General features: G+C 36.8%; 1 protein-coding gene across 2 annotated transcripts; it reads right to left on the bottom strand.

Annotated features, from left to right (window-relative positions):
* Window positions 1-1,096: 1,096 nt before the first annotated feature.
* Window positions 1,097-26,852, bottom strand: LOC120635299 (phenoloxidase-activating factor 2-like). 2 transcript variants are annotated; one of them, XM_039906267.1, is made up of 10 exons: window positions 26,706-26,852; window positions 16,291-16,422; window positions 13,712-13,863; window positions 12,142-12,295; window positions 10,446-10,573; window positions 8,819-8,899; window positions 6,249-6,358; window positions 3,440-3,601; window positions 1,898-2,061; window positions 1,097-1,624 (listed from the first exon to the last, which is right to left on the bottom strand). In XM_039906267.1, exons 2-10 carry the CDS (start codon window positions 16,420-16,422, stop codon window positions 1,433-1,435), a joined length of 1,275 nt encoding a protein of 424 aa, XP_039762201.1. In that variant the 5' UTR covers window positions 26,706-26,852; the 3' UTR covers window positions 1,097-1,432. The 2 variants fall into 2 exon arrangements, with proteins under 2 accessions (XP_039762201.1, XP_039762202.1); XM_039906268.1 differs by lacking the exon at window positions 8,819-8,899.
* Window positions 26,853-27,976: the final 1,124 nt, after the last annotated feature.

The raw sequence follows: 27,976 nt of genomic DNA, 5'->3' as shown, positions 1-27,976 counted from the left end.
AACGAATTGTAAGAATTAAAGCGGGAAATACTGACAGATTACAATATTATGTAACGTCATATTGATAAAAGTCAATAATCGATATGAAAATAATACATAATGTACAGAAGAATTGAAAGTTTATTGTTTTTTTTTTAAAGTCTCTTACTAAATTAATGATGTTTGAAAATACTGTGTCAAACTGCCCGTGCGTGTTAATCTTAGGATTTTTTTTTATTTAGTCCACATCAAATTGTTAACATTTGATAATCGTTACTATTACATATATACAATAGAAGCGTTTCCACGCAATATTAAAATTAAATATAATATTATATTGATTGCAATTTAACAGTACTATATTAATTATCTGTAAAAATATTTTCTCAAACGTGCTTGGAAATTAGGTCTAATTTATAATTAGAACATTATTTTGACAACCTCTTCGAGATAAATCGAAATTTGCTGCACTGGCCAAATACCAGTATATGGGAGCAGCGGCCGGTAAAAGTTATACGAAAATCCAAACGTTTAGCGGTCAAATAAATTAGGTAAACTAATAGTAAACTCATATCTATCGAGTAATTCAAAAATGGAACAATCTTTTACGCCGCAACACGGCAACCAAGGAGGCAACTTTTGCAAAACCATAATATCTGTCGTGGTTTAGCGGCCAAATAAACTGCACAGTAAACTCATAACTGTCATAACAATCGATGTTTAAAAATGGAACGATCTTTTATTCAGAAACACGGCACCATGGAGGTTTTATTTAAATTTCGAAGTGGCTTGTAAATGTTTTTGGAAAAAAAATAACTGAACACTTTTACGCGGGAATATTATCGTCGTTCGTTGCTCGTCATTGTGTTTGAAAAGTTATGTATACTTTTACATTGTATTTGACAAAACGAGTTCAAGTGAAGACATTTTTGAGAAAAGTACGATACAAGCATAGAATTGAGATCATACAAAATCCTTATTCAGCCATTATTGTATGCAGTGCATTGTGTCAAAAACAGTGAAAACGCCAGTCTTACTTTACACCCGCGGAATTTTATGGTGAACGTTTAGAACATTAGATGTTAAATAATTACTTTCAACTGTTAATTGCTGTGAAGTGACTAACCGTTTGTTCGAGAAACCATTCCAAAGTGGAGTGGTTTTTGTTCAATATTAGTCGTGTAAGTACACGGTTTCTGGTTTCTGTATGTTCTTTATTCTGTATGCACAAGCCTTGGCCATAACTAGCCATTAATGGACCTACGTAAGTGTGCCTTGGCCCACTTTTACACGTCCGGCCATTAAAGGCTACTATTAAACAATACACCAGTTAAATTTGTGTTTTGGCGGCAATAGGATGTCTTTAAAAACAGTATCTGTAAGTCTTTTGTAAGTTGCAATAAAGATATTAAAAAAAAAAGTTACAAGAATGAAATGGTTAGAACCCGTTGCTCTACGCGGAGTATGTCTGCGCGCCGAAACCCCACCCCCTCATGACGTCATCCAGCCAGCGCCGGAACATGGCGACGCGGGCGTACACCGCGGGGACATCCTTCTGACCGCAGCCAATACCCCACGCCACCAGGCCCGATAACTTGTAGCGGTCGTTACCGATGGGGCAAGCTAACGGGGCCCCGCCGTCGCCCTGGGGACAAATACCATTCACATTATAAAAAAATATATAGTTTTACATGACGGTACAGATTGCCCACCTAGTTTGCTATTTTATGTTACCATAAAAACCTAACATTAATTAACTATATCAAATTAAGAATAACTAAATTAAATGAATATGATTCTTTATTTTAACAAGAATAAAATAAAGAATCAGTAAAAATTTTAATAATTATTTTCATCCTTCCATTCTGTCTCCCCCTTCTGCTCTCCGACAAATACATTTTATTTCTTTCTTTCTTACCTGGCACGTATCTTTGCCCTCCTCCCCCCCTGCGCAGACGAAACTCCGGTGCAACTTGAAGGAGTTCCCCAGCCGCGTCTTGCGCAGAAGGTTGCTGCAGCGGTCAAACGGCACCATGTTCACCTCCACCTTCTTGAGGATCACGGCGTACCGGCCCTGGCGACCTGGGGACAGCAACGCAATTAAACCAGTACAAACAAGGCGTACCGGCCCTGGCGACCTGGGGACAGCAACGCAATTAAACCAGTACAAACAAGGCGTACCGGCCCTGGCGACCTGGGGACAGCAACGCAATTAAACCAGTACAAACAAGGCGTACCGGCCCTGGCGACCTGGGGACAGCAACGCAATTAAACCAGTACAAACAAGGCGTACCGGCCCTGGCGACCTGTGGACAGCAACGCAATTAAACCAGTACAAACACGGCGTACCGGCCTTGGCGACCTGGAGACAGCAGTGCAAACTATTGAACCATTACAAACACGGCGTACCCGCCCTGGCGACCTGGGTACAGCAGATCAAGTTATTAAACCTCTACAAACACGGCGTACCGGCCTTGGCGACCTGGAGACAGCGACGCAATTAAACCAGTACAAACACGGCGTACCGGGCCTGGCGACCTGGAGACAGCGACGCAATTAAACCAGTACAAACACGGCGTACCGGGCCTGGCGACCTGGAGACAGCGACGCAATTAAACCAGTACAAACACGGCATACCGGCCCTGGCGACTTGGAGACAGCGACGCAATTAAACCAGTACAAACACGGCGTACCGGCCCTAACGACCTGGAGACAGCGACGCAATTAAACCAGTACAAACACGGCGTACCGGGCCTGGCGACCTGGAGACAGCGACGCAATTAAACCAGTACGAACACGGCGTACCGGGCCTGGCGACCTGGAGACAGCGACGCAATTAAACCAGTACAAACACGGCGTACCGGGCCTGGCGACCTGGAGACAGCGACGCAATTAAACCAGTACGAACACGGCGTACCGGGCCTGGCGACCTGGAGACAGCGACGCAATAAAACCAGTACAAACACGGCGTACCGGGCCTGGCGACCTGGAGACAGCGACGCAATAAAACCAGTACAAACACGGCGTACCGGGCCTTGCGACCTGGAGACAGCGACGCAATTAAACCAGTACAAACACGGCGTACCCTGGGGACCTGGGGAAATAAACTATACAGTAAGCAGACATAAGAGGCAGACTAAGTCTGTTTTAGAAAGTTGATCTGTAGGGCTGAAATGCCCGTCCCTCGAGATAATTATCTCCACCCGTTACTCTTATTTTTTCCATTGAGATAGAGATAATGGGCAGACATAACTCGCTCGTGGCACGTATTAGTAAACACATAGTGGGGTGACCTCTAGACGGACAACATTATGAAGGTATCTTAAAACGCTGGTATGAGAAAGGCCTACAGGGTCGACAACTTTAGACAGTTAGTTGACTGATTGAACTTCTCGAGCTCATCAGATACATTCTTGCCCGACTTTTTGGCAGCACAGCTATTGTGGATGTTGGTACTTACCAAAGACATTCTTGCCCCACCCGTTGGCGATGCAGCCCCGGTAGTTGTCAAACTCCTCGTCCTGCTCCGGCAGGCACAATGTGCTGATGTGCTGGTCCAGCTCAAAGGGTGACTGAAGGTGCAAGAGGGCCAGATCATTCTTCAAGCTTTTGGGGTTGAAGTCTGGAAATTTCATCCTTACGATAATAATCCACAGCCAAATTAATATAAAAAGCGGTGATAGCTGGGATAGGACTTCGACTTCACACAAATGATGTGACTGCAATAATTTAAACATTAGAAGTAAGGATAGAGCTGTGGAACTGTGGAATGCGCATCCATTGAGCATACGACGATCCAAATCACTGGCGATATTTAAAAGTGCAGTTAAGGCCCATTATATTGTTAACGACTATTAATAGAATGCATATACTTACTCATTTATTGTATGTTATAGTATTTAAATATGCAAGTGTTGTTATTATATATATTAGTTTATTTTTATTTATTAATTATATTATTTAATTTTTATCTTTTTGTGTACACTAGTTTATGTATTAGCATGTAGTTATTCGCATGTATGTATTTTAATATTTGTACCACCAGCAGTCTATTCTCCTCTTCTTTTTTTTTCTAATTCCAAGGTTGCCTGGCAGAGATCGCTATTAAGCGATAAGGCCGCCTTTTGTATTACTACTTCTTTCGATATGTTTCTGTTTTTGTTATATTTTAAATATGTTAATGTTGTGGTATACAAATAAATAGTTTAATAATAATAATAATAAACTTACAGTGCAATATACTAGGTTACATCAAATTCATAATTCGTTTAAAGGAAATGGCATACAATTCTACAATAAACTACCCATTGACATCGTGGCATCTTCAAGATTTCAATGGGTAGCTTCTCTTAAAAAGTTCAAAGTTTGTATTAAACGTAAGCTTATAGAAAAGTCCTATTATAGTATAAAGGACTACGTAATCGATAAAAAAGCTTGGGTGTAAATTGTTGCTCTAACCAAGTTGCTCTTCTGGACCAGGACGCGTTTGGAACCCTCGTAGCTTTAGTTTTAAGTTTACGAATGTGATTATCGCCATCATCTCACTACCGTGTAATTCTCATGTACGCATCAAAAGTGCCACCTATGGGCCTACTTGAATTAAGATATTTTTACTTTGACTTTCGATTGGGCGAGTTCGAATCCCAGCTCGCACCTCTAACTTTTCTAAGTTATGTGCGTTTTTAGCAATTAAAATATCACTTGCTTCAACGGTAAAGGTAAACATCGTGTGGAAACCTGCAAGCCTGAGAGTTCTCCATAATGTTCTCCGAAGGTGTGTAGAGTCCACCAATCCGCACTGACTACGGCCTTAACCCCTTGCCATTGTGGGAGGAGACCCGTGCCCTCTAGTGGGCTGGTAAAGGGTTGATATGATGAAATTGCCGATTGGCGCAGTGGGCAGCGACCCTGCTTTCTGAGCCAAGGCTGTGGGTTCGATTCCCACAACTGGACACTGTTTGTGTGATGGACATGAAAGTTTTTCAGTGTCTGGGTGTTTATCTATCTTAATATATATAAATCTCCTGTCACGATGTTTGTCCGCGATGGACTCCTAAACTACTTAACCGTATTTAAATTAAATTGGCACACTGTGAGTAGTCTGGTCCAACTTAAGAGATAGGATAACTTAGATCTTTAATTATAGTCGCAATTTTATTTTATTGCAAATTATTTGGCTATAATTAATTGACAGTCTATTTGGCTATAATTAATACTACTATATATATCATTTAAGGCTTAGCGATACTGAATACTTTAAAAACAAAATCAAACGCAGCGAAGTCGCGGGCAACAGCTAGTATATTATAAGTATTTACGTAAGTCAAATTCAAAGTCAAAGACAAATATTTCTTTATTCAAATAGGCACATAGATGGCACTTTTGATGCGTACATTACACGTAAAATATGACATAGGAGTGTGTTGATGGCGATAAATGAATTCGTCAACTTAAAACTAAAGCTACGAGGGTTCCAAACGCGCCCTGGTCTAAGAACAAGCCCATAACAAACTTAGACGGTACTTATTTTTTTTTTGTTATCACCATCTCACATTGTCCTTTAAAAACTATTAAAGACGCAACCTGGTTAGAGCAATAATTTACAACCAAGCATTTTTATCGTTGACGTAGTCCTTTATACTATAATAGGACTTTTCTATAAGCTAACGTTTAATACATAGTCAAAGGCGTGTAAAGTCTACCTATCTGACTACAGCCTTAGACGAGAACCGTGCCCTGTAGTGGACCTAGGGTTCCCAGACGAATTGGCGGGATTCTCCCGAATTTTTGTATGTCCTCCCGACTCCCGACAAAGCAAATAATCTCCCGAAAAACAAGTTCGATAATTTTAAGTTCACATTTTCGTCAAACGAAACTTGCAAATAAAATAACACACAAAAAAAAATTACAAATACTTATTATAGCAAGAACAAAAACAATCGGAATCGTTTCTTTTCTTATGTGTCACAAATACCTACTATGTTTTTTTTTTTCTTGTATCTACAGTGCTACGCAAAAATATTTTTGTTTACTTAATATATTATATATAATTAATATTATTAACTTATTTTTTTTATTTCTCCCGACCAAAGCCCTAAAATCCCGAAATATCGGTTATTGCAGGGAGAATCTATCTGGCAACCCTAAGTGGACCTATGAAATGTTTAATGTGCCGAAATATCGGTTATTGATCCAATAACAGGAAGCATCGATCTGGCAACCCTAAGTGGACCTATGAAAAGTTTAAGGTATTTTATGGTATTTTTTACCTTCTCGTACGACGATGCCATCGACAATTCGCTCCTGTGACTTGAAACGTTCCTTGTTAGTCTGTGTGTCCCACTCACCAGCTCGCGCTACCAGAGTGCCAGGTTGGAATCTGTGGAAAAAACCATAAGTGGATTATGTACTTAGTATGGAGGGTAGAGGTAAGGAGAGTAATCTTATATGGGAGAAAAGTTGAAAAAGTGTCCAGTGTATGCGCTAAATAACAGTTCAAAAATCCTCCACAATGGCGCTGGTGGATGCACAGGGTATGGTATGAATGTAGCAATCGTAGATGAATTGAAGTATGCCGAGTTAAAAAATTTAATGTCATTATCGACTAAAGTAGTTAATTATTGAGAATTTCAACAACTTACGTTGTACAAAATATTGTGGTAAATATAACCTTACTTCCTTGTTTATTTTTCAAGCCTACTCTAACAATATTTATATTTGGCGCTTATTTTAAGAGTTACCTTGATGCAAATGTGGCGCCATCCTAATTTAATACATTTTGACGACACTTTTTCATATACACAGATGATCCTCCTTACCTCTACCCTCCATAGTACTTAGCTAAATTCTGCGTTTAGTCGCGAGGATTCCGCTATGATGGAGATAATACTGGCATTTTGGAAGTGAAACTTCTTTATCGACGTGTGGGAGAAATTTATAGCAATGTAATGAAATTGTAACGTTTTTCTGTTACGCGCCATCTTTATTTCTAAGTCACATTGTTCCGTTACGTGCCATATTTATTTCTAGTACGTTCAACACGTGGGTGTGTGATTATGGTTTTTTTCTTTTAAGTCATATATTTAGAGATTTTCCCAAAAATTTTGCCAATTTTTTTTTAAATTGTTGAATTTTTATTCACTATGCTATTAACAATTGATCCATTAGAAGATATTGGAAATAAATAATCCTAATTGATTATGATATTTGCCACTAGCTGGCGTATAAGTCAAGAAGCGTGGAGTATGTGACATATACTTACGACACATCCAAATTATTATTTTGAAATAGCGAAACTACACAGACGTCTGACGCAAGCGTTACTTCCGTCAGAAAAAAAAATCTTAGTTACTCCCTAGTCGCGCCTAAAGAAGTTTTACTTCAAAAAACGTGTGTGTACGTAACAAGATGAAAATCTTTTCAAAAATTTTATCTCACGCCTTATTACGCTGCGTTTGTAGAAAAAACGCCACTATAGTCGTAAAAATGTAATAGGCCCGTTTTGACATTTGTCATCGCGACGTAACTAGTTATGGAACCATAAGACTCTGTACTCGATACTCACGATAAATCAATTTAAGTTTGTATCAGTACTTGATTGATATTATTATGTATTGTAAAGTGTTCGTTCGTTCAAAGTATTCCTTTAACTTCACAACCAATACGCGTGACTGGCTGTTGATTATACGTCCACTTTTCAACATGTTGAAACAGAGTTAGTACTATATAACAACAAACACAAAAATCGAGTCAAATCACTGTTTAAATTAATGTCCAAAATAGAAGAGCCATAGTTAACGTAATAGTAAACAATATATATCAAACTTAAACGAGCGCACAGTCAACTTTACAAGATGAGGAACGAAAAACTGCGCAGTGCGCGCGGGGACGCTTCAGTCATGTGCCGCTTAGTCAGATACATCATCTCAGACTCATTATTTAGAACCCATTTTGAGAACCAAGCTTATTCTTGGCAGTAAAGATAACTACACAATATTTAATTTCGATATTCAGTAAAAAAATGGTTACAGCTCTAGTATAAAAAAAAAAAGACTGAGAACGTAACTGTTTTCGGAACGTTTCGCAACAATTATAAATTGCATGCTACTATGAAGTAAGCGCAAAAAGAATACTCGCGATATATTCTTTCATATTATTTAACGTCCCAAAAAAATTTACGTATTTTTTAAAACACTGTATGTAATTGATTTTTATTTTTTTGTTTCTTTCAGTTTCGTTCCGAGTTACATTCTATGGTCTTGCACAAATGTCAAAACGGGCCTATTAAAATTTGGGATTTTTGTACCATTGAATCAATTAAATCGCCGGAATGAGCCCGCAGACGTTGACAATTGAAAGTGTACACTGTCAAACCTTATAGCTAACTTCAGGGTGGCCGTTTTTTTTGTGACGGTGTGCGCGCGCATCGTTAAAAGTGAGCTGGCAGATGATGTATTCACCTTCGTCCTGTCAAAATCGTGTAACCATGTGCGCGCGCATTGTTACATCGTATAATTTCACTCCCATGATTTTTTCCTAACGCCGCTAAAGATGTATAACTTCAAAAAAAACCCTTATCGACCTTCGAGTTCAGCATAAGATGTTAAGATGCTTGAGTGTCGACCTTGCATCTGTAAGTGTGAACCCGAAGAATTGGACAGATCAAACGAGTCGCAGGGAGCCGCTGGACACAAGACCTTGATATTTGGAACTCGCTACAATAGACCTATGTCCAGCAGTGGACGTACATTTGTTGACATGATTACGATGATAAGATGTCATAACATAACTTTGACGTTCCATAATTAGAACTTTTTGTTTCATAAAATATCAAACGTACGGGAAAGTAAATTCACCACTGTCTTCTTCTTCTTCACTGTCGTCAGAATATTCCTCAGATTCTCCGTCATCGTCTTCGAACCTGTTGAATTGGACTTTCTTCAACTATGGCTATGTCGAAAAACTTTGTGAACATGACATTTTTTTACACGCTTTTTGACGTGACAACGTCTTATAATTCGATGAAGCCGGCTGCACGCACAAAAAAACATGACGTTTGCGGCGTTACCTCGCTCTGAGGCGTTCCATAGGCACAGTCGGCCTTTGCGTTCGACATCTGTCTCTCTCCTACTTGAGTGAGCGATGCGTCCGCGTGGACAGCTTCTATACAATAATACATTTACATGTTTTCGGCTAGGATGAAGTGCAGTGAAAAGTAAATGTGGTGTCAATTGTTTATAGCATCGATAATATCTATCAAACAAATAAAATTAAAATTTTCTTTTGAAAAATGCAACCATTCCACCAGTATTTTCTTACGACGTTGTCACGTTCAACTATTGTCAGTAAGCCGACTTTACAGACAACCAATTTTTATTAGCTTCACCTGTATGTATGTTTGTAACCGCCTCCTTTGGACCCTCTTCATACGGTCTAATTTCGAATACTTCTTCTACATGTTGTCTACAACCAGTACGGTCAGCAGAATAATTATTTTAATATAAGCTTTACACAACAAACAACTACTGACGCAGCTACAATTAAAATGTCGATGGGCCGCCATCTTGGCCTGATTTTCACCAAACATTATTATTATTTTTAATCTATCATTTATTCTTTTTCATTTTTTTTTAAATTCTTAACAATGCTTAAAAATAAAATAAAAAACTTTTAAATATAAAAGGCTTTTGAATGGCCAAGCAACCGGCGCTCAGGGCTCCAGAGTGAGGAACCTCCTCACAATACGCGCCGTTTCAAGGACTGCCTTCTGTTGACCCAACAACCAAGCGAAAGCTTCTTAAGATGTTGGTCGAAGCTTTTCGCGAGAAGACCATTGACTGAAACGACGATCGGAACAACAACGGTCGACTCAACATTCCACATGGTGGTAATCCCGTGAGCAAGGTCCAAGTATTTAGATAATTTTTCCTTTTCAGCTTTCACCAGATTATCGTCATGTGGAATAGTAATGTCAACAATTATTGCACGGCGCACTGATCGATCGACTAGCACTATATCAGGTCTATTAGCTGTAATATACCTGTCAGTGATAATCGTTCGATCCCAGTAGAGCAATGCACTGCTATTTTCAAGAACTGACGCCGGGTCGTACCTATAGTACGGCATCTCTAACTCGATAAGGCCAAACTGAAGAGCAAGTTGTTGACGAACTATCCTGGCTACTTGATTATTATTATTATTTAAATCTTTATTTGTACACCACTATGAAGATAGGAAAATAAAAGAACAATAGAAATACAAAGACAGAAGTAGAATACAAAAGGCGGCCTAACGCTTAGTAGCGATCTCTGCCAGGCAACCTTTGGATTAGGACAAGATGAGCGAGCGTGGACAGTCTATCTATGGTCAATATAGTAAAAGCAAGAAAAAATAAAGGAAACAGATTAAAAATCACCACCAAAATCTGATTTGTTAGTTTTTTTTTTTAATTTACAAGCGTAACTCACTTGCTAGCAATGTGCGCGCCCGTCAGCACAACTTGCGGGTGGATGAGTACGCCGACTCCGGCGTAGCTGCCGTTGGCTGCCAGCAACGCGACAACCCACGGGAATTCCCCGAACTGAGCTTCATTGCCCTGCAGCAAATTTAAAAATAGAAGCTTTTGTTTTATACTCTGCAGACCAGTCTGTGTATTATTTAAACAGATGGTATGCCGCGTTTCTCGTACCTAAGGGACAGGGTCCCTGTACTCTTGACCTTGGTAGTACCTGCGAAATTCAGAAGTTCGGTGTTCGGGAATGCAGCGTTTCACGCAATGGGTTCCGCTGGGTTTTAATGACGACTCTCACAATCGCACCCGCAATTCGATTAAATTACTGGCTAGTTTCCAGAAGGAATGCAAAAAAAACAAATTCAAAATACGTTTATTTCAATACACACACTTTTGAAACTTTAAGTCTGTCTGTTTGTAGTGACTTCCACCGGTTTGGAAGGCAGATTCTACCGAGAAAATACCGACAAGAAACTCAGTTGCTCTTTTACAACATTAACAATTTAAATTTGACATGTTAACATTCAATTTTCAATCTTGTGTGAGATTAGAGCGGAGCCGGATGCTTCCAAGCAACCTTGTCATTAAAAATTCATCAATCGTATAGTAACCTCGCGGTTATAAATGTGTTTTAACATATTCTTTAAACTTATGCATTGGTATGTCCAAAATTACCTTAGAAATCATATTATAAAAGCCACAAACGACTTCTGTACCTTTCGCAGACGATATGCAGATGACACTTATTTATGAATTTCTTGTGAGTCGATTGTTTATATCCAGTTTTTGTATATTAGATTAATATTTCGTCTTACAAATACTATATTATTGTAAAAATATACAGTAAGTATTTTATTTCTTTAAATTTTTCACCATGTCTTCAACTCAACTCGTGTAAGAATGCCCTTCCAGGACATTTCTACGCTTTCCTGATAGTTAGATTATCGCTTACATTGACTCAAGTGATACGGTAGTCCAAGCCATTTGGATCGCTGTACCCGTAGCCGTTCAGGAGCGGAGTATCCGACCACTACAGCGTGGTCTCTTACAGTTGTTCTAGCACGTTGCCTTCAGTGATCTGGAAATCCAGGCCGTAAGGATGCCTGTTCCCATAACACCTCATCTTACTCAAGCAGAACGTCTTTTTAGATATGCTGTACTATCAGATCTTCAACTGAACTTGAGTAAGAACCAGTACAGTTCCACGCTCTACTGATGGTTAGCTTATTACTTATAATGCCTCCAGTGATCTGGGAGTCCAGGATTGCTGTACCCGCAGCATTACAGGAGCACAGCATCCGACTAGAGAATTGGTTCCAGAAGAAACACACGCAACATGGTCTCTTACAGATGGTGTATCACTTATATTGCCTCCAGTATCTTGAAGTCTAGTCCATTAGGCTCTACCCACAGCCCTTCAGCTAGATTGGATACCACACGGGGCCGGGGCTCTATAAGGGCGTAATTGCAGCACCACTCCATGCTCTCTTACAGTTGTCTCTTACGTTGCATCTGGTGGTCTGGAAGTCCTGGCAATAAGAGTTCTTCCCAAAACTCTTCATCTTGCCTTGCAGCTTTGCTACACCGTCAGATCTTCAACTAAACTTGGGTAAGAACCAGTATAGTTCTACGCTCTCGTGATAGTTACTTACGTTGCCTCCTGTGATCTGGAAGTCCAGGCCGTTAGGGTTCCTGTACCCGCAGCCCTTCAGCTTGGTAGGGTCGGGCACCACAGGCGCGGGTTCCGGCAGGACGTCCTTGCAGCATCGCTCCACGCTCTCTTGACAATCGTCGTTAGCGCCGAATCTGGAAAACATTGGATTCCATGGACTAGGGGGGCAACCTCTTTGGAGATGTAGGATCCAAATGGATCAAATAATCGTGCCACATCTGACGGAATCTTAATAACCTTATATTATTTGATGGGATTCTAGCAATTCTAACTATAAAATTACGTTACATATAGTCCCGTGTCCCCGTTATCTATTCTCGCTAACGGGGCGTGCGATTTGAATATAACTTAAAAATGGGTGCAAATGCATCTCGGATAATTCCTTCAGGCGAATACTTGGTATCTACTCTCAGTAGGAGGTACCTAGTTGATTTGTTCGCGTGGAAGAGATAAGGTGGTGATGTCAATGTTTTTTATATTTTTATGTACTTTTGTTTGGTGTAGATATAACAACATTTCATCCAGTCACGACTGCTCTTGTTGCGGAGCCAGACTCCGAGGACGCGCGGCCGAGTGGACAATCGTACTCGCGTGGAAGCCACAGGTGTCACCGTGACTAACTCACCATACGCTCTCATCTCACGTGTGTGGATGTAGATGTAGTAAGAGCTGCTGTTTTGTAAGTAATTCTATTCGGGGTTCCCAGGCAGGGGCCATTTTAGAAATTATAATATCTGAGAAGTTGGATAATTATTACTTCGTTATTAATAATAAGTATTAAAATGCAATGACAAGTTCGGCTTAGCTATTATAACGATCTCGGTCGGCTCATATATAGCTTGCATTCTAGAGATGAATATAGAATATTTTTCAAATTCAAAAATACGGGAACATCGTTGAGGCAACAGTCAGCGCGATTTGTAAATGGTGCAAGGAGCATCTAGCGCAAAACAACACATATCTCGCCCGTTTCCACTTATGTGTTTTGAACCGTTCGGTCTGTTGTTCAGGTTGAAAGGTGGTTTGGCTCAGTGGGCAGCGACCCTGCTTTCTGAGTCCAATGCCGTGGGTTCGATTCCCACAACTGGAAAATGTTTGAATATTTTTCCGTGTCTTGGTGTTTATATGAATATTATGAGTATTTATGTATATTATTCATAAAAATATATACTTTGGGGCTAGATGGGTTAAATATATTTAAAAAAAATGACAAGCACTATATCGTTGTCTATAGTGCTTGCCACGCAGAACAGCAGCGAGCAAATGTCAACTTACCTCCGCGCTTTTAGAGTTGCTATTCCACTAACAGCGTTGAAAAATGAACCTGCTGTACACTACACTCCATTTTTTTTTATCTGCCTAATAACGTAAGCAATCTTTTCATTACTTTTTAGTGTAAAGTATATTTTAAAAACATAATTAAAAACAAACTTAATAAAAAAGAGATTTTCTAAATGTTACTGTGTTTTTATTATTTTAAGAAAAATAGACTACATTACAGTATAAAATAAAAGCAAACTTTTATGTTATTATGTTGTCGTTAACTTTACCTCACGTCCAAGACCCCCCAACCCGTTGTGCTGACGTTATTCTTGAACACGCCATTTAAATCCTTATCGCACAAGTAATACGGAACACATTGGCACTCCTCTCCGTTGCTGTTTGTGAACGTCGCGCCACTCTCTGTAGGCCTCACGGTTATCTGGAATAAAGATGGTGCACCATGAAAAAAGTGTGTGCGTACACGCACACCTTTAAGCGCGATTGAAGTTAAACTTTGATTATTATTTAAATGATGAAAGAGTAAAATGTTCCTGGGACTCCGCTATTTCATTTTATATTCTATTTAAAATTCATTACTATCACTTTTAAGTTTTATAAATATTTTCATTTGGTAAATAGAATAATTGAGAGTAAAAAATTAAAGGTTAGGTCAGCACATGTCAATGTAACCTTGTCATTAAATATTATAGAACGTCGCAATCGTCAGAAAATTTATTAATAACTAGCTTCTGCCCGCGACTTCGTCTGCGTTTGATTTTGTTTTTAGATGTGGCATTAAATCTAATTGTAGTTCTAAAAAAAATTAAAGTATTCTGTTTAGCTAAGCCTTAAATCAGGGGTTTGCTGCTGTCCGCTGAGGAGTTCTTTCCTCTATCTCCAGTTTGGGCAAAATTAAACACATATTATAACTGCTATAGTACAAAAATTATTGTTTAAATCGGTTATAATTTGTCAGAGTTATGGTGTAAGATCGTCAAACACTTTCATCCCCTCTCCCAAAGGAACCAAGCTTATTGTCGGTATAAAAAGTATCCTATATTACTTCTAACACTTCCAAGAATATGTGTACAAAGTTTTCGGAGGACAAACGAACGACGAACAAACTTATATTTACAATATTAGAAGGGATTTATTTATTACAAAAGTAACAAATATACATGTATATTTAATTTCCAAAAAACTTTGAAATTTAAAATATTTTTTGAAACTGTTGAATTTTTATTCACTTTGCTATTCACAATTGATCCGTTTGAAAATATTGGAAATAAATAATCCTAATTGATTATGATATTTGCCACTAGCTGGCGTATAAGTCAAGAAGCGTGGAGCATATGACATATACTTACGACTAATCCAAATTATTATTTTAAATAGCGGAAACTACACAGACGTCTGACGTAATCGTTACTTTCGTCCGAAAAAAGATCTCAGTTACACCCCCAGTCGCGCCTAAAGAAGTTTAAATTTGTATTAAAGAAAAACTGGTATGAATTTATTAAAGCCGCGCTGTTAAAGAATAGATTTATAAAAGGCGGTCGATGTCATCCTATCTCTTATGCATAATCGTTGCACGCGTTGAGCAAAGACGTTGACTTCACAATTAATCATTGTTAAGTACGTGTAACTACGTGTTACGTGTTACGTGTTACATGTAACGTGTAATTGTTAAAACTTAAACTTGTGGACTTAACAATTATTAATTGTATATGTAAAGTACAATTATTAATTGTTAAGTCAATATCTCCTGAGGATGCTCCGGTTTCACAGATTTCACATTATGTCCTTCGGCATTATGTCCCAAGGCATTTTATTATGAGGTAATGCTGCTGATATAGATTCTATTTTCGTCCTGCAGAAGAGGGCTGTTCGTACGATATATAAAACGGGCTCAAGAGAGTCATTAAGGGATAAATTTAAAGAAGTTAAAATAATGACGGTGCATGGTACAGATTTGATAATTTAATTTATATCCATAAAAATATAACAAAACGTAAAAAGAAAAAGGACTGTAACTATATAAATATAAGAAGAAAAAATAAACTCGTTGTGCAGTTTACTAGGCTAAATACAATTGCTCATTCATTTAAGGGCAATTGTATATTATTTATAACAAATTACCGAATGAAATCATTGAGATGTCTTCCAATAAGTTCAGAGTGTATAAGCTTACAGAAAAATCGTATTATAATGTTAAGAATTAGTTAAACGATAAAAAGCTCGGGTGTGAATTGCTCTAACTTCATAGCTTAATATCAATTTACTGTGAGATGGTGATAACAAAAAAAAAATATTTGGCAAAGTTTGTTGTGGGCTCTTAAACCAGGGCGGGTTGGAACCCTCGTAGCTTTAGGTTTAAGTTGGCGAACTAAGTTACCACCATCCTCTTACAATTGTGTAAACATATATGTATGAACGCTGCATAAGTGCCTGTGATAGGCCTACATGAATAAAAAAAAAAATATTTTTAAATTTGAAACGAAACGTGCGTCGAGGGTACATTGCCGAAGATATTTTAGGTGTGGAGTATAAAGATTGAAGAATTTATAAATTACACCATACAGATTATCCTGCTTTTCGCGGAGTGGAGCAAATTCAGCTTAATTTTCATAATATAACATGGATTTCCGCAAAGTAACGCCGGCTTCTATCCATTATCACAATGCCAGGTTGGACAGTGGTAAACATTTTGTCTCTGGTTGCGACACCACGTACTGGTAAAAATAAGTCATAGAGTATACTGGTAAAAAAAGTCATAGAGTATTATAGCAAATTAAGCTTGATTCAAACTTATTAAACCTCGTGGTTTTTGCGTCGGGGGTTAATCATCCATCTTTAAATAACTTACTTCCTCCAGTCTTGGTGGTTGATTGGAAGGGGTAGGTGGAGTGCCGAAGATATCCACCAGCAGTGCAGGGTCCACCGCGTTCTGTAGATGAGCCACCTCCACTGTCAGGAGGAAGAGTAATGGCAACAGCATCTGAAATAATTAATTGAGCATTATTATCTTATACAACGTAAATTAAAACCGATATAATACTTCACAGGTTTTATTTATTTATTTTATTGTACAGGAAAACTTACAGCTAATAACAGAAAATAAAAAATAGAGTGAAGTAATCAAGTATAGCCAATTACAAGTTTTTACAGATAGAGGTACATTATGTACCGTCTCTGAGACTTATCTGTGAAACCGAAACGCTAATATTTTGAGTAGCTACCATAGTTTTTACTAAAATAAATCAGATGCAGCCCTAACATCACATGTAAAATTGATATCAAGTAACACCTGTCACTAATTAGGTACGCGTCGCGTAGCGTAGGCACTATGCACGAGTCGGTCTTTGATCTTAAATAGGGTTGTCAAAAGTGAACACTTAGAATGTTTTTAATTATTTTTTATGGACAAATGAATATGCTTCTTTTGATTTAATATCTTTAAAGAAGAAATAAGAATGGCGGTAGTAGGTACTTCCCCGGATGAGCTCTGTCACAAACATCTCTACTACTACTCAAAGCGGTTACGAGCTAATCTGTTAGGGCTATAACAATGAGTTATGACTGTATTAGTGATACGGTTCGCAGTTCATATAGACTTAAAATCACTGCCTACCCTCTTCTCAATGTTCCAGTGGGAAGACACTGACCCCCAAGACACGGAATATCCTAGTTTCGGGGTCAAGGGTAATTTTAGAACAAACATTGTACTTTTTAGCAAATTAAAACTGTTATTATTATTATTATCTCTACAAAGAAATAAATAATAAATGAACTGTCAAAAAGAAAAAAAAAAAAAAACGGTGGGATCATTCATAATATAGATGCTTTGTGACCGGACCGTCACGTTTTAAAGTGCTGTCTGTGGTACGAGGGCAAACCAATTTCCTAACTCTGAGCGGATACTTAGAACTTCTAAATGGTAAAACGCAATAAGTAATAGTTCAACGCTGGAATCGAACATTACGATCGACGCTTACTCTCGACTATAGATGTTTCACATAAAAAAACACATTTGATACCTAACAACTTTGGCCCGACCTGGGATTCGAATCTAGGACCCCGTAATCGGCACAAACATGCACACCACTAGACCAAAGAGACAGTCTCATATACAATAACTACATAACATCATCCCGATCCCTATCCCTACTCCCTAGAGGGGATGAAAGTGTTTGACGATTTTACACCATAACTCGGACAAATTATAACCGATTTAAATAATTATTTTTGTGCTATAGGAGTTATAATATGTGTTTAATTTTGCCCAAACTGTGGTTGGAGATAGAGGACAGAACTCCTCAGCGGACAGTAGTAAGCCCCAAATTTAAGACTTAGCGATACCGAATACTTTAAATTTCCTTAGAACTACAACTAAATTTAATGCCACATCAAAAACAAAATCAGACGGAGACGAAGTCGCGGGCAACAGCTAGTGTAATATATTTGTATATTTTGCAATGTGAATCCATGACCTCGCAAGGTAGCTTTAATCTTCTTGAAACTGGTTTTCTCGTAATATTTATTATAATTGTGATATCTTATATCTTTAAACGAGCAATATCTTTAAACAGTTAGACGTCTTATATCTTAATATATATAAATCTCCTGTCACGATGTTTGTCCGCGATGGACTCCTAAACTACTTAACCGATTTTAAATTAAATTGGCACACCGTGAGCAGTCTGGTCCAACTTAAGAGATAGGATAGCTTAGATATTTAATTATAGTCGCAATTTTATTTTATTGCAAATTATTTGTCTATAATTAATTGACAGTCACATGTACTCATTTAAGGCTTAGCGATACTGAATACGATAAAAACAAAATCAGACGCAGACGAAGTCGCGGGCAACAGCTCGTTTATTATAAATATTAATTTTAGTTTCTAATTATTATTTCCATAGTTTCATTATTATAATTTTGTCCAAAAATATAACACTTACGTAAAGATATTTATGAAGGTTATATGAGCAATTCTTGTATATATATATAATAATTGGAATCTCGGAATCGGCTCCACCGATTTTCATGAAATTTATTTTTTATTTAATTTTATTTATACTCTTTATTTGTACACCACTCAAACAAAGAAACAAGACAAAAAAAGAACAAACAATTTAGTATATCGGGGGCGATAAATCGATCTAGGATTCATTTATATTGGAATCTAGGAATTTTTATTGGACATACGACTATTTTTTTAAATCGACTTATTCGTCGATGAAGTCGTGCAGGTCCGCTAGTTAATATTAACTGACTTGTCCTGCCTTATATAGTGACGTCAGGCTACGGATTGTGTAGTCTTAGATTCGATCCCAGCGTTGAGCGAACTATTAGTTATTGCATTTTACCATCATGACGGCCGATTGGCGCAGTTTGCAGCGACCCTGCTTTCTGAGTCCAAGGCCGTGGGTTCGATTCCCACAACTGGAAAATGTTTGTGTGATGAGCATGAATGTTTTTCAGTGTCTGGGTGTTTATATATATATATTAAAGTATTTATGTATATTATTCATAAAAATATTCATCAGTCATCTTAGTACCCATAACACAAGCTACGCTTACTTTGGGGCTAGGTGGCGATATGTGTATTGTCGTAGTATATTTATTTAAAAAAAAAAAAAAAAAAATCATGTTAGGTTGCCTTTTTAACAGTTTGAAGTGACAATGTGAGATGGTGATAACAAAAAAAAACAACCGACTAAGTTTGTTGTGAGCTTCTTCTTAGACCAGGGCGCGTTTGGAACCCTCGTAGCTTTAGTTTTAAGTTGAGGAATTTAGTTATCGCCATCAACGCACTTCTATGTTATATTTTACATGTAATGTACGCATCAAAAGTTCCATCTATGTGCCTATTTGAATAAAGAAATATTTGACTTTGACTTAACAGTTTTGATTAGTTTTTCCATTTTCTCAGTATCCACTCGGCCGTCAGGTATATAGGAAATTTGCACTGGACAGAAAACGCAGTAAAGAGTAATATTTGAACTTACATGGATGTTTATTAAAGGTATCGTTATAACTAAATATGGCTTAATGAAATAACGAGCAATAATATTTTTTCGTTACCTTTGCCTCCTTTGAAAGCGTACAATGACAGGTATAAATTAAAAATTTAAAAACCTCCTGCTTAAAGCATAGTGTATATTTTTTACTAGTTCATTTGGTGGCGGCCATCATGAACCGATTTTCGTCAAACGTAGCTAAGAACACTCCCGACAAAAAAAAAATCCGAAATCGGGTCATCCGTTCGGGAAATACGCTGCCACAGACACACTTAAATAAAGAACATATCCCCACATCCGTTTTATTTCTACTATTTCTCAGTAACACCTATAATATTATTTACTTATCTACTAATATCTTTGGAAAACCCCTAATTACATAAGCCGGTATGACTTGATCACGACAGAATAATGTACCTATCATACGAACATATAATATATAAGTATATTATATGTTCCGAGACCGGTGCATGACCTTTGTTTAACCAAGTTTTGGCCGAAAATAAATACATTCGGAGAAATCGCGATTTAAGGAAAATGCCTTATGTATCTTTTATTAAAGATCTGCTGTTCTTTAAGAATAGCTAGTTGTTGCCATTGACTTTGTCCGTATTAACTCAGGTTGTTTAAAAATCCAGCGGGAATTCTTATTCTATTTTATCCTTTAAAATACAAATACAGAAGTATTTGCATTTTTCATTTTTGATTTCTATGCTGTGTACAAAAATGATACTCATTCATTCATGCCCTATGCAAAACTAGCAGTTGCCTGCGACATCGTCTGCGTTTGATGTGGCATTCAATTTAGTTGTAGTTCTTAAAAAATTTAAAGTATTCAGTATCGCTAAGACTTAAATGAGGGGTTTGCTGCTGTCCGCTGAGGAGTTCTGTCCTCTATCTCCAACCACATTCATCAGATCTACACAAAGTTTAAGCATAATTATCTACATATTATATCCTCTATAGTACAATAATAATTATTTAAATCGGTTATAATTTATCGGAGTTATGGTGTAAAATCGTCAAACACTTTCATCCCCTCTCTCAAAGGAATTGAGCTTAATGTCGGAATAAAAAGTATCCTATATTACTTCTAACACTTCCAAGGATATGTGTACAAAGTTTCATGAGGATCGGTTACGTTGTTTTTGCGTGAAAGCGTAACAAACAAACTTACATTTGTGGAATGTAAACACTATATTACATACTAGCTGTTGCCCGCGACTTTGTCTGCGTTTGATTTTGTTTTTTTAATGAGGCATTCAATTAAGTTTTAGGTCTAAAAAAATCGCTAAGCCTTAAATGAGGGGTTTGCTGCTGTCCGCTCAGGAGTTCTGTCCTCTATCTCCAACCACATTCATCAGATCTACACAAAGTTTGGGCAAAATTAAATACATATTATAACCTCAATAGAACAAAAGTAGCCATCCATTGAATTGAATGGTGAAGAATCTTAATAATATCGTCCAACCTCTGATTAGGAGATACAGATAGTGCAACGATCAAAATTTTCATCCCATTTTCCACTGGCCATTGAGCCATACATAAATCACCAAATGCTGAAGCTTGACCCATGAAAGTCAGGAGAAAGAACAGAAAAATCAATTGTGGAAGTTACAATGTTGACAAAATCATTTGAATTATGATATATTCCTACACCTGCTGAATACGAGAGCAGGCTCTCGTATTCAGCCGTTTAAATTTTGCGATGCATTTTAAGTTAGTGATGTTTACTTCACTTTCATTGTACAGTCATGTTTCAGATAGAACTAGAACATTCGAATTTTTAACAATCGAATCATCCAGGTCATCAACATGAGCTCTTAGACTTTGACAATTGAAAGTGAAAAGTGACTAGAAAAATATGGCGCGTAACGAAAAAATGTGACGCGTAACCGAAACATGTTACACTACATTTTTTTCCAACCCCGATAAAGAACAACCCATTCTACGCCTTTATGCTTACCCTGGCCCAATTTCCTTTGCACCCCACGGAGCATACATCGATACTTTGGCTCTCATTATTTTATTAACCTATATTAAGTTATTAGTTGAAACCGGAACGCTTCGTTTTCGAGTAAACCATTGCCATATTTTTACTGAAAAAAAATTAGATACAGCCCCTAGCATCAATGTTTTTAGTGTCTGGGTGTTTATATGTATATTCTAAGTATTTATGTATATTATTCATAAAAATATTCATCAGTCGTCTTAGTACCCATAACACAAGCTAAGCTTACTTTGGAGCTAGATGGCGATGTTTGTATTGTCGAATATTTATTTATTATTATTTCTTTATTAATGAATCACAAAGTTTTATTACCCACTATACTTGCCATGTGACTAATTTGTAGGCGAGTTGATTGGAGAATAACTTGAGGTCATTACATGAACTCAAGTTATTACTACTACTATTACTAATCTACGCACCTACCTACCTATATAAGACAATAGTTTTACAACGTTTTCCTTGTATCGCTCTAGAGAGATAAATTAATAAAAGGAGATTTGTAGGTAAAACTAGCGTATGGAAACGGCTCTGTGAAACCGGTCAAGTGCAAATCGGACTCGCGCTCGAATGGTTCCGTACCATATGTAAAAATAGCACAAAATAAACAAAAATCAAATTTAAAGAGGCGAAATATAATAAAGGCGAAATTTTGTAAGTCTGACTGTATGTTACTTTTTGACCCCTCAATTTAGAAAGAAAGAAAATACATTTAATCATGTTAAGTGTTACAAACATTAATATAATATACTTAGTAATAATGTCTGTGTGTAACACCAGTTACATTTAATAACACACATTAGCTCAGAATTTGGCATGCATTTTATATGCCGCTGATTTTCTACTGAGACCCGACTTACGATACGGCAGATTAAATAGGCAACAGAAATACATCATCTGTGAAAATTCCAACTGCCTAACTATCACGGTTCATGAGATACAGCCTGGTGACAGGCAGACATACAGATGGATGGACGGAGTCTTAGTATTAGGGTCCCGTTTTACCCTTTTGGCGCGGAACCCTAAAAGGGGGTTTTAAAGTTGTTTGAAATGGTGGCATATTTCTTTTCATACGAGAGAATGTTTTGAATTAGTTTGTATGGAAAAACAAATATGCTTCTTTTAATTTAATATTTTTACAGGGATTCCTTATGAAATATACATATGTACCTTCAACAGTATTTCGTAATTCGGTTACACGTTGTATATATGTATATCTATATATGTGGATTACGTATATTATGACGTTATGTGTGATATACGGGGTTAACTTCCCGCTTTGTCTCGCTCACACTCATTTGGCTTATATGGGGCTTTTATTTTACTGCTCTCTCTCATAGAAATTTCAATGTATTTAGCAGAGACAATCCAGATTATTTAATAATTTAGTATGGAGATCAAATGCCAGATTGCGAGTTGAAGTTGGTGAAGATGACCAGCGAGTGAATTGAAAGAACTTCACGCGTTTTATTATTTGCGTTACAACTAGTTGACACTTGACAGATTAATTATTAATGATTAGTAACTAGCTAGGAGTTTATTATTGTTTTTTTTTTAGTTGAATAGTGAATTTTACTGGTTTGTTTGCTTACAAATTATAGTAAATATTGTTTAATATGAGTTCAAATTGTGTGCTAATTGTTTCTGTGGCGAAACAAAAAATAATTGGCGAACAGGTAATTTTTTTTAATTTTGAAAATTGATTGTTGTCTTTGCATATTTTTTTTCTAATGAAAAGAATGGTTGGAACGCGGCTGGTTTCGACATTATTTACCAGGCATCATAAGAATTAAAGAGAGCTGAACTCAAAGAAACACTTGGGATTTCTATGATTACTTTTTAATTTTGGCAAACATTGCATAGAAACTTCTTTATCATAATTCGCGTGCTGACCTTAATCGTAGTATTTTTCAAAGATTTGTTAATATTGTTTGTCATTTAGCACAACAAGAATGGTGACTTATATAGATCATGACGAGTTAAATTTGACCTTTAGGTAACTGGGCTTGCTCAAATTCAAAACCCTAGGCACGCCACTGTACATACAAAGCAAGAGAGTACAATTTGGTGGCCTTATCGCTACATAGCGATTTCTTCCAGGCAACCAAAGCGTAAAAGGAAAAAACATAGAAAAGAGGTAGGTGGTGAAATAAATAAGATTTAAAATTTCTACGCTTCCCGACTTATAAGCCAGCTAGTGGCAAATATCATAATCAATTAGGATTATTTATTTCAAATATTGTCAAACGGATCAATTGTGAATAGTAAAAGAGTTTAACAGTTTTAAAAAAATATATATACTAAATTGCAAATTGTTTTGAAAATCTCTAAATGAACTTGTTTCTTTATTAATTTTGTAATAAATAAATTATTAATAAATTTTCGGGCGATTGCGACATTCTATAATATTTAATGACAAGGTTATTTTGACATGTGCTGATCTAACCTTCAATTTTCTACTGACTCAATTATTCAACAATTGAAAATATTTCTAAAATGTGAAAGTGATATCTATTGATGAATTTTAAATAGAACATAAAATGAAATTTTCTTTGTTTATTTCAACTGTGTTTTTTTATTGATTTGCCTTGTGTGTATTTAAAGTGTATTTATTTGATTTGATTGAAAAGTTTAGCTAGTAAACGTTTAGAACATTAGAGGTAAAATTACTGGCCACTACTAAATGGTGATACTAACCGCCTGTTCGAGAAACACTACTAAAGTGGAGTGGTTTTTGTATGCTTCAATGTTAGTCGTGTACACGGTTTCTGTGTGTTCTGAATTCTGTGATAGACCTACTTTATAAGCACTTTTAAAACGTAAATTCGCCCGGTTCGTAAGGCAGATTTGCAGAATGACCTCAGAAGCTACTATCATTATGAACCCTTTACAGGACACGGGTCTTCTCTCAGAATGAGAAGGGTTTAGGCCGTTTTCCAACAAAGTCAAAAATATCTTTATTCAAGTAGGCCCATAGGTGGCACTTTTGATGCGTACATAAGAATTACACGGTAGTGAGATGATGGCGATAACCACATTCGTAAACTTAAAACTAAAGCTACGAGGGTTCCAAACGCGCCCTGGTCTAAGAAGCCCCAAACTTAGCCGGGTGTTTTTTTTTGTTATCACCATCTCACAATGTCATTTAAGACACTGGCCCCGTGCAGATTCTCAAGATTCTCACGCTTTTGAGAAAATTATGGAGATCTCTAGAGCACGCAGAACATGATACTTTCTTTCATCGTCAAAGCATGTGTCATTTGAAATCATCATCATCATATCAACCCATTACCGACCCACTACAGGTCTCCCCCCGCAATGAGAAGGGGTTAAGGCCGTAGTCCACCACGTGCCCACCACTGGCCCCGTGCGGATTGGTGGACTCCACAAACATTTGAGAACATTAAATGTAGAACTCTCAGGCATGCGGGTTTCCTTACGATGTTTTCCTTCACCGTTGAAGCAAGTGCTATTTTAATTACTTAAAACGCACATAACTTAGAAAAGTTTGAGGTGCGAACTCGGCCCCTGGGAAGTGAAGTCGAGTTTCTTACCAGGGTATGCATATAGTAGGGAAATTGCATAAATGGCAAAAATCCTCCTCCTACAAGAGTTATAATAAATCAATTTTAGGGTAAACACTGCTTTTGTGCATGTATGAAGTGCACGCCACTGCCACTGTGCTATGACCACTTATTTGTCATTTGAATTGCTTATATTAAATTATAACTTACATAAGTAGGTATCCGGGGCGGAAATACGGGAATGAATTTGTGTGGAGAATCCGGCCTAGGTATACTTTCCTTGGTAGGATTAAAAAATAATGTTTTTACTTGGGAGGTAGAATAAGATATTTCGTGATATTACATTGTTGGATTAAATAAATAGCAGGCATTAATTATTTTCTAATTTGTTCTGGCGAATTAAACTTAATACTGACTTTGTTCCATACAAATAAATGCTTTTAAAATTTAAAGTGTCTTTTAAATATACGGCTAAGGATCTCTCGTGTTTCTTTCAAACTTAAGTACCGCCTTCAGGTAACACGTATTAGAAAAAAAAAACCGTGCATTATTCTACTTACTTTTTTAAGTAAATATGTTTTGAGTTGTTGTCAAGATCAAATTGCTTGCTATTCAAAATTTAAAATAATGTCATAGTAAACCTCTTTACCACAGACAGTCTTAGTTTTGAGTTATTACGGGATAGATACTTTTTATCTTAGCCTCAAAAAATCATGTGCCAGTAATGATTAAGAAATATATGTAACCTTACGGAATGATTAAGTTATAATAATAAATAAATAAATAATAAATAAATATACTACGACAATACACACATCGCCACCTAGCCCCAAAGTAAGCATAGCTTGTGTTATGGGTACTAAGATGACTGATGAATATTTTTATGAATAATATACATAAATACTTAGAATATACATATAAACACCCAGACACTGAAAAACACTCATGCTCATCACACAAACATTTTCCAGTTGTGGGAATCGAACCCACGGCCTTGGGACTCAGAAAGCAGGGTCGCAGCAAACTGCGTCAATCGGCCGTAATGTACATAATTTGGAGATATGCAGTAGATATATATTGCTGAAATGCTAAAGGCTACAGGAACGTATTTCTTTTAGCCAGTACCATAGAAACAACGAATTTGGCCATCCATTTCCAAAATGGTAGAAACTGAAAAGGTAAGGTATATGTGTTGTGTCTTAATTTAAAAACTATCTGATACCTGCGACTGCTTCTGAATAATACATAAAACGCTTATTTTGTCCTTTATTAGCGGACTCATAGGTGATCAATACTTATACGATCGTCCGTCGATACGAGATTTGCGTTTATAAATGCTTCAATCGGTCAGTCAGTATTTTTCCTTGTACGTATCCATACAAAAATAGGTTACCACCTTACATAAAAAGTTCGAATTTCAAATCAGTTGTTCCTACTAGGACGGTATTAATTCGTCGAGACGATTATCTGTTTTACTTTAAACTAAATAAAAAAAGTCTATGATGCGCTCCCAAGGTCGCAATTTTAAAATAATGTATTTTTCCGTAGCAATTCACCTCCATTTAAATCCAAGCTTCGAGATTTAAAATTGACATAGCTCATAACTATTATTTTATTACGGAATAAATTAAGAAACACGATTAACGTCTTCGTAATAATTTGCAGAACCGGTTTTGTATATGACCAAACAAAACACCATTAAAAAAAAACACGTAAACTCACTGACCTTGAGAAAATCCTTTATGTGCAGTCACCTAAGCACTCAATTAAAAAAAATACACGACGATGGTTTATATCGAGTTCATATATTAAAATACAATTTCGTTATTATTTGTCTTTGACTGAGCGCGGGAAACGTGCACGCGTTCGCGCGTTTTTGTCTCGACTATGTAATAAGACCACAGAGTAGTATTTATAGTACACAGATGAGACATAGGTAAATTAATTTTATTTATTAGTACTGGCATATTTTAATTAATTAAAGGAGTGGTTTTATTTACTTTAGCTCGTGACCTGTGGATTAAAAATAAATATTCCTAGTTGATATCGGCTAGAGCTTCCAAGGCCATGTTCGATTCCCACAACTGAAAAAGCTTGCTAGTACTGTAATATTCATTTTAGCAGTGAATGAAATATGTATTTTGTTTTAATTTGTTTTACTGAATTTGAATACATTGTAAAACCCATATCGTTGTTAGTTACAAAAGAAAATAACATAATTATAAAAGTAAATAGCATTATTAACACAAGCTACGTGTTGGAGGACGTGGTTATAGGACTTGGAATAATACTAGTTTTCATTTATTTACTTATTCATTTATTTATTTATTTATTAGTAATCCAAAATCGTTACAAATTATTTTGGTTAAGGGTTTATCTTATTACTAAAATAAGGCCAAATCTATATCTTAATATATATAAATCTCCTGTCACGATGTTTGTCTGCGATGGACTCCTAAACTACTTAACCGATTTTAAATTAAATTGGCACACCGTGAGCAGTCTGGTCCAACTTAAGAGATAGGATAGCTTAGATCTTTAATTATAGTCGCAATTTTATTTTATTGCAAATTATTTGTCTTTAATTAATTGACAGTCACATGATACTACTATACTCATTTAAGGCTTAGCGATACTGAATACTTTAAAAACAAAATCAAACGCAGACGAAGTCGCGGGCAACAGCTAGTTACATATATAAACTGTGACAATAAAGCAACAACATATACAAGACAATCAGTTACGATATTCACAACAGCATGAATGAGTGTGAGTGGGTGTGAGTGTGCGTAAGTGTGTGCGTGTGTTCATAAGTGTGCAAATGTATGTGCTTAGGTGCGTGTGTTGGGTGCTTATGATATTGATTTGACATATAATCGAGACAGAGTTTCCCCCTTCAACTACTTGATACAGAATGAACGCTTTAGATTTTTTTTTTTGCTTTTTCGGAAGGACACTTGCCGATAACCACCGGTTGATACGGCGTCACCGGGGGAG

Source organism: Pararge aegeria, chromosome 26 (assembly GCF_905163445.1).
Source record: "Pararge aegeria chromosome 26, ilParAegt1.1, whole genome shotgun sequence".
Taxonomy (NCBI): Eukaryota; Metazoa; Arthropoda; class Insecta; order Lepidoptera; family Nymphalidae; genus Pararge; species Pararge aegeria.
Note: the sequence above shows the minus strand (reverse complement) of the source record. Positions and strands in the feature narration are given on the sequence as shown.

What these genes read in the sequence shown, in the direction of transcription:
- LOC120635299 (XM_039906267.1), bottom strand. Translation starts at nt 16,422, where the DNA reads ATGCTGTTGCCATTACTCTTCCTCCTGACAGTGGAGGTGGCTCATCTA. An exon ending in TCCAGATCACAGGAGGCAAC is followed by an intron (nt 10,574 to 12,141) that starts GTAAGTAACTAT and finishes AATTTGCTGCAG; the next exon opens with GGCAATGAAGCTCAGTTCGG. An exon ending in TGGCATCGTCGTACGAGAAG is followed by an intron (nt 3,602 to 6,248) that starts GTAAAAAATACC and finishes TGAAATTTCCAG; the next exon opens with ACTTCAACCCCAAAAGCTTG.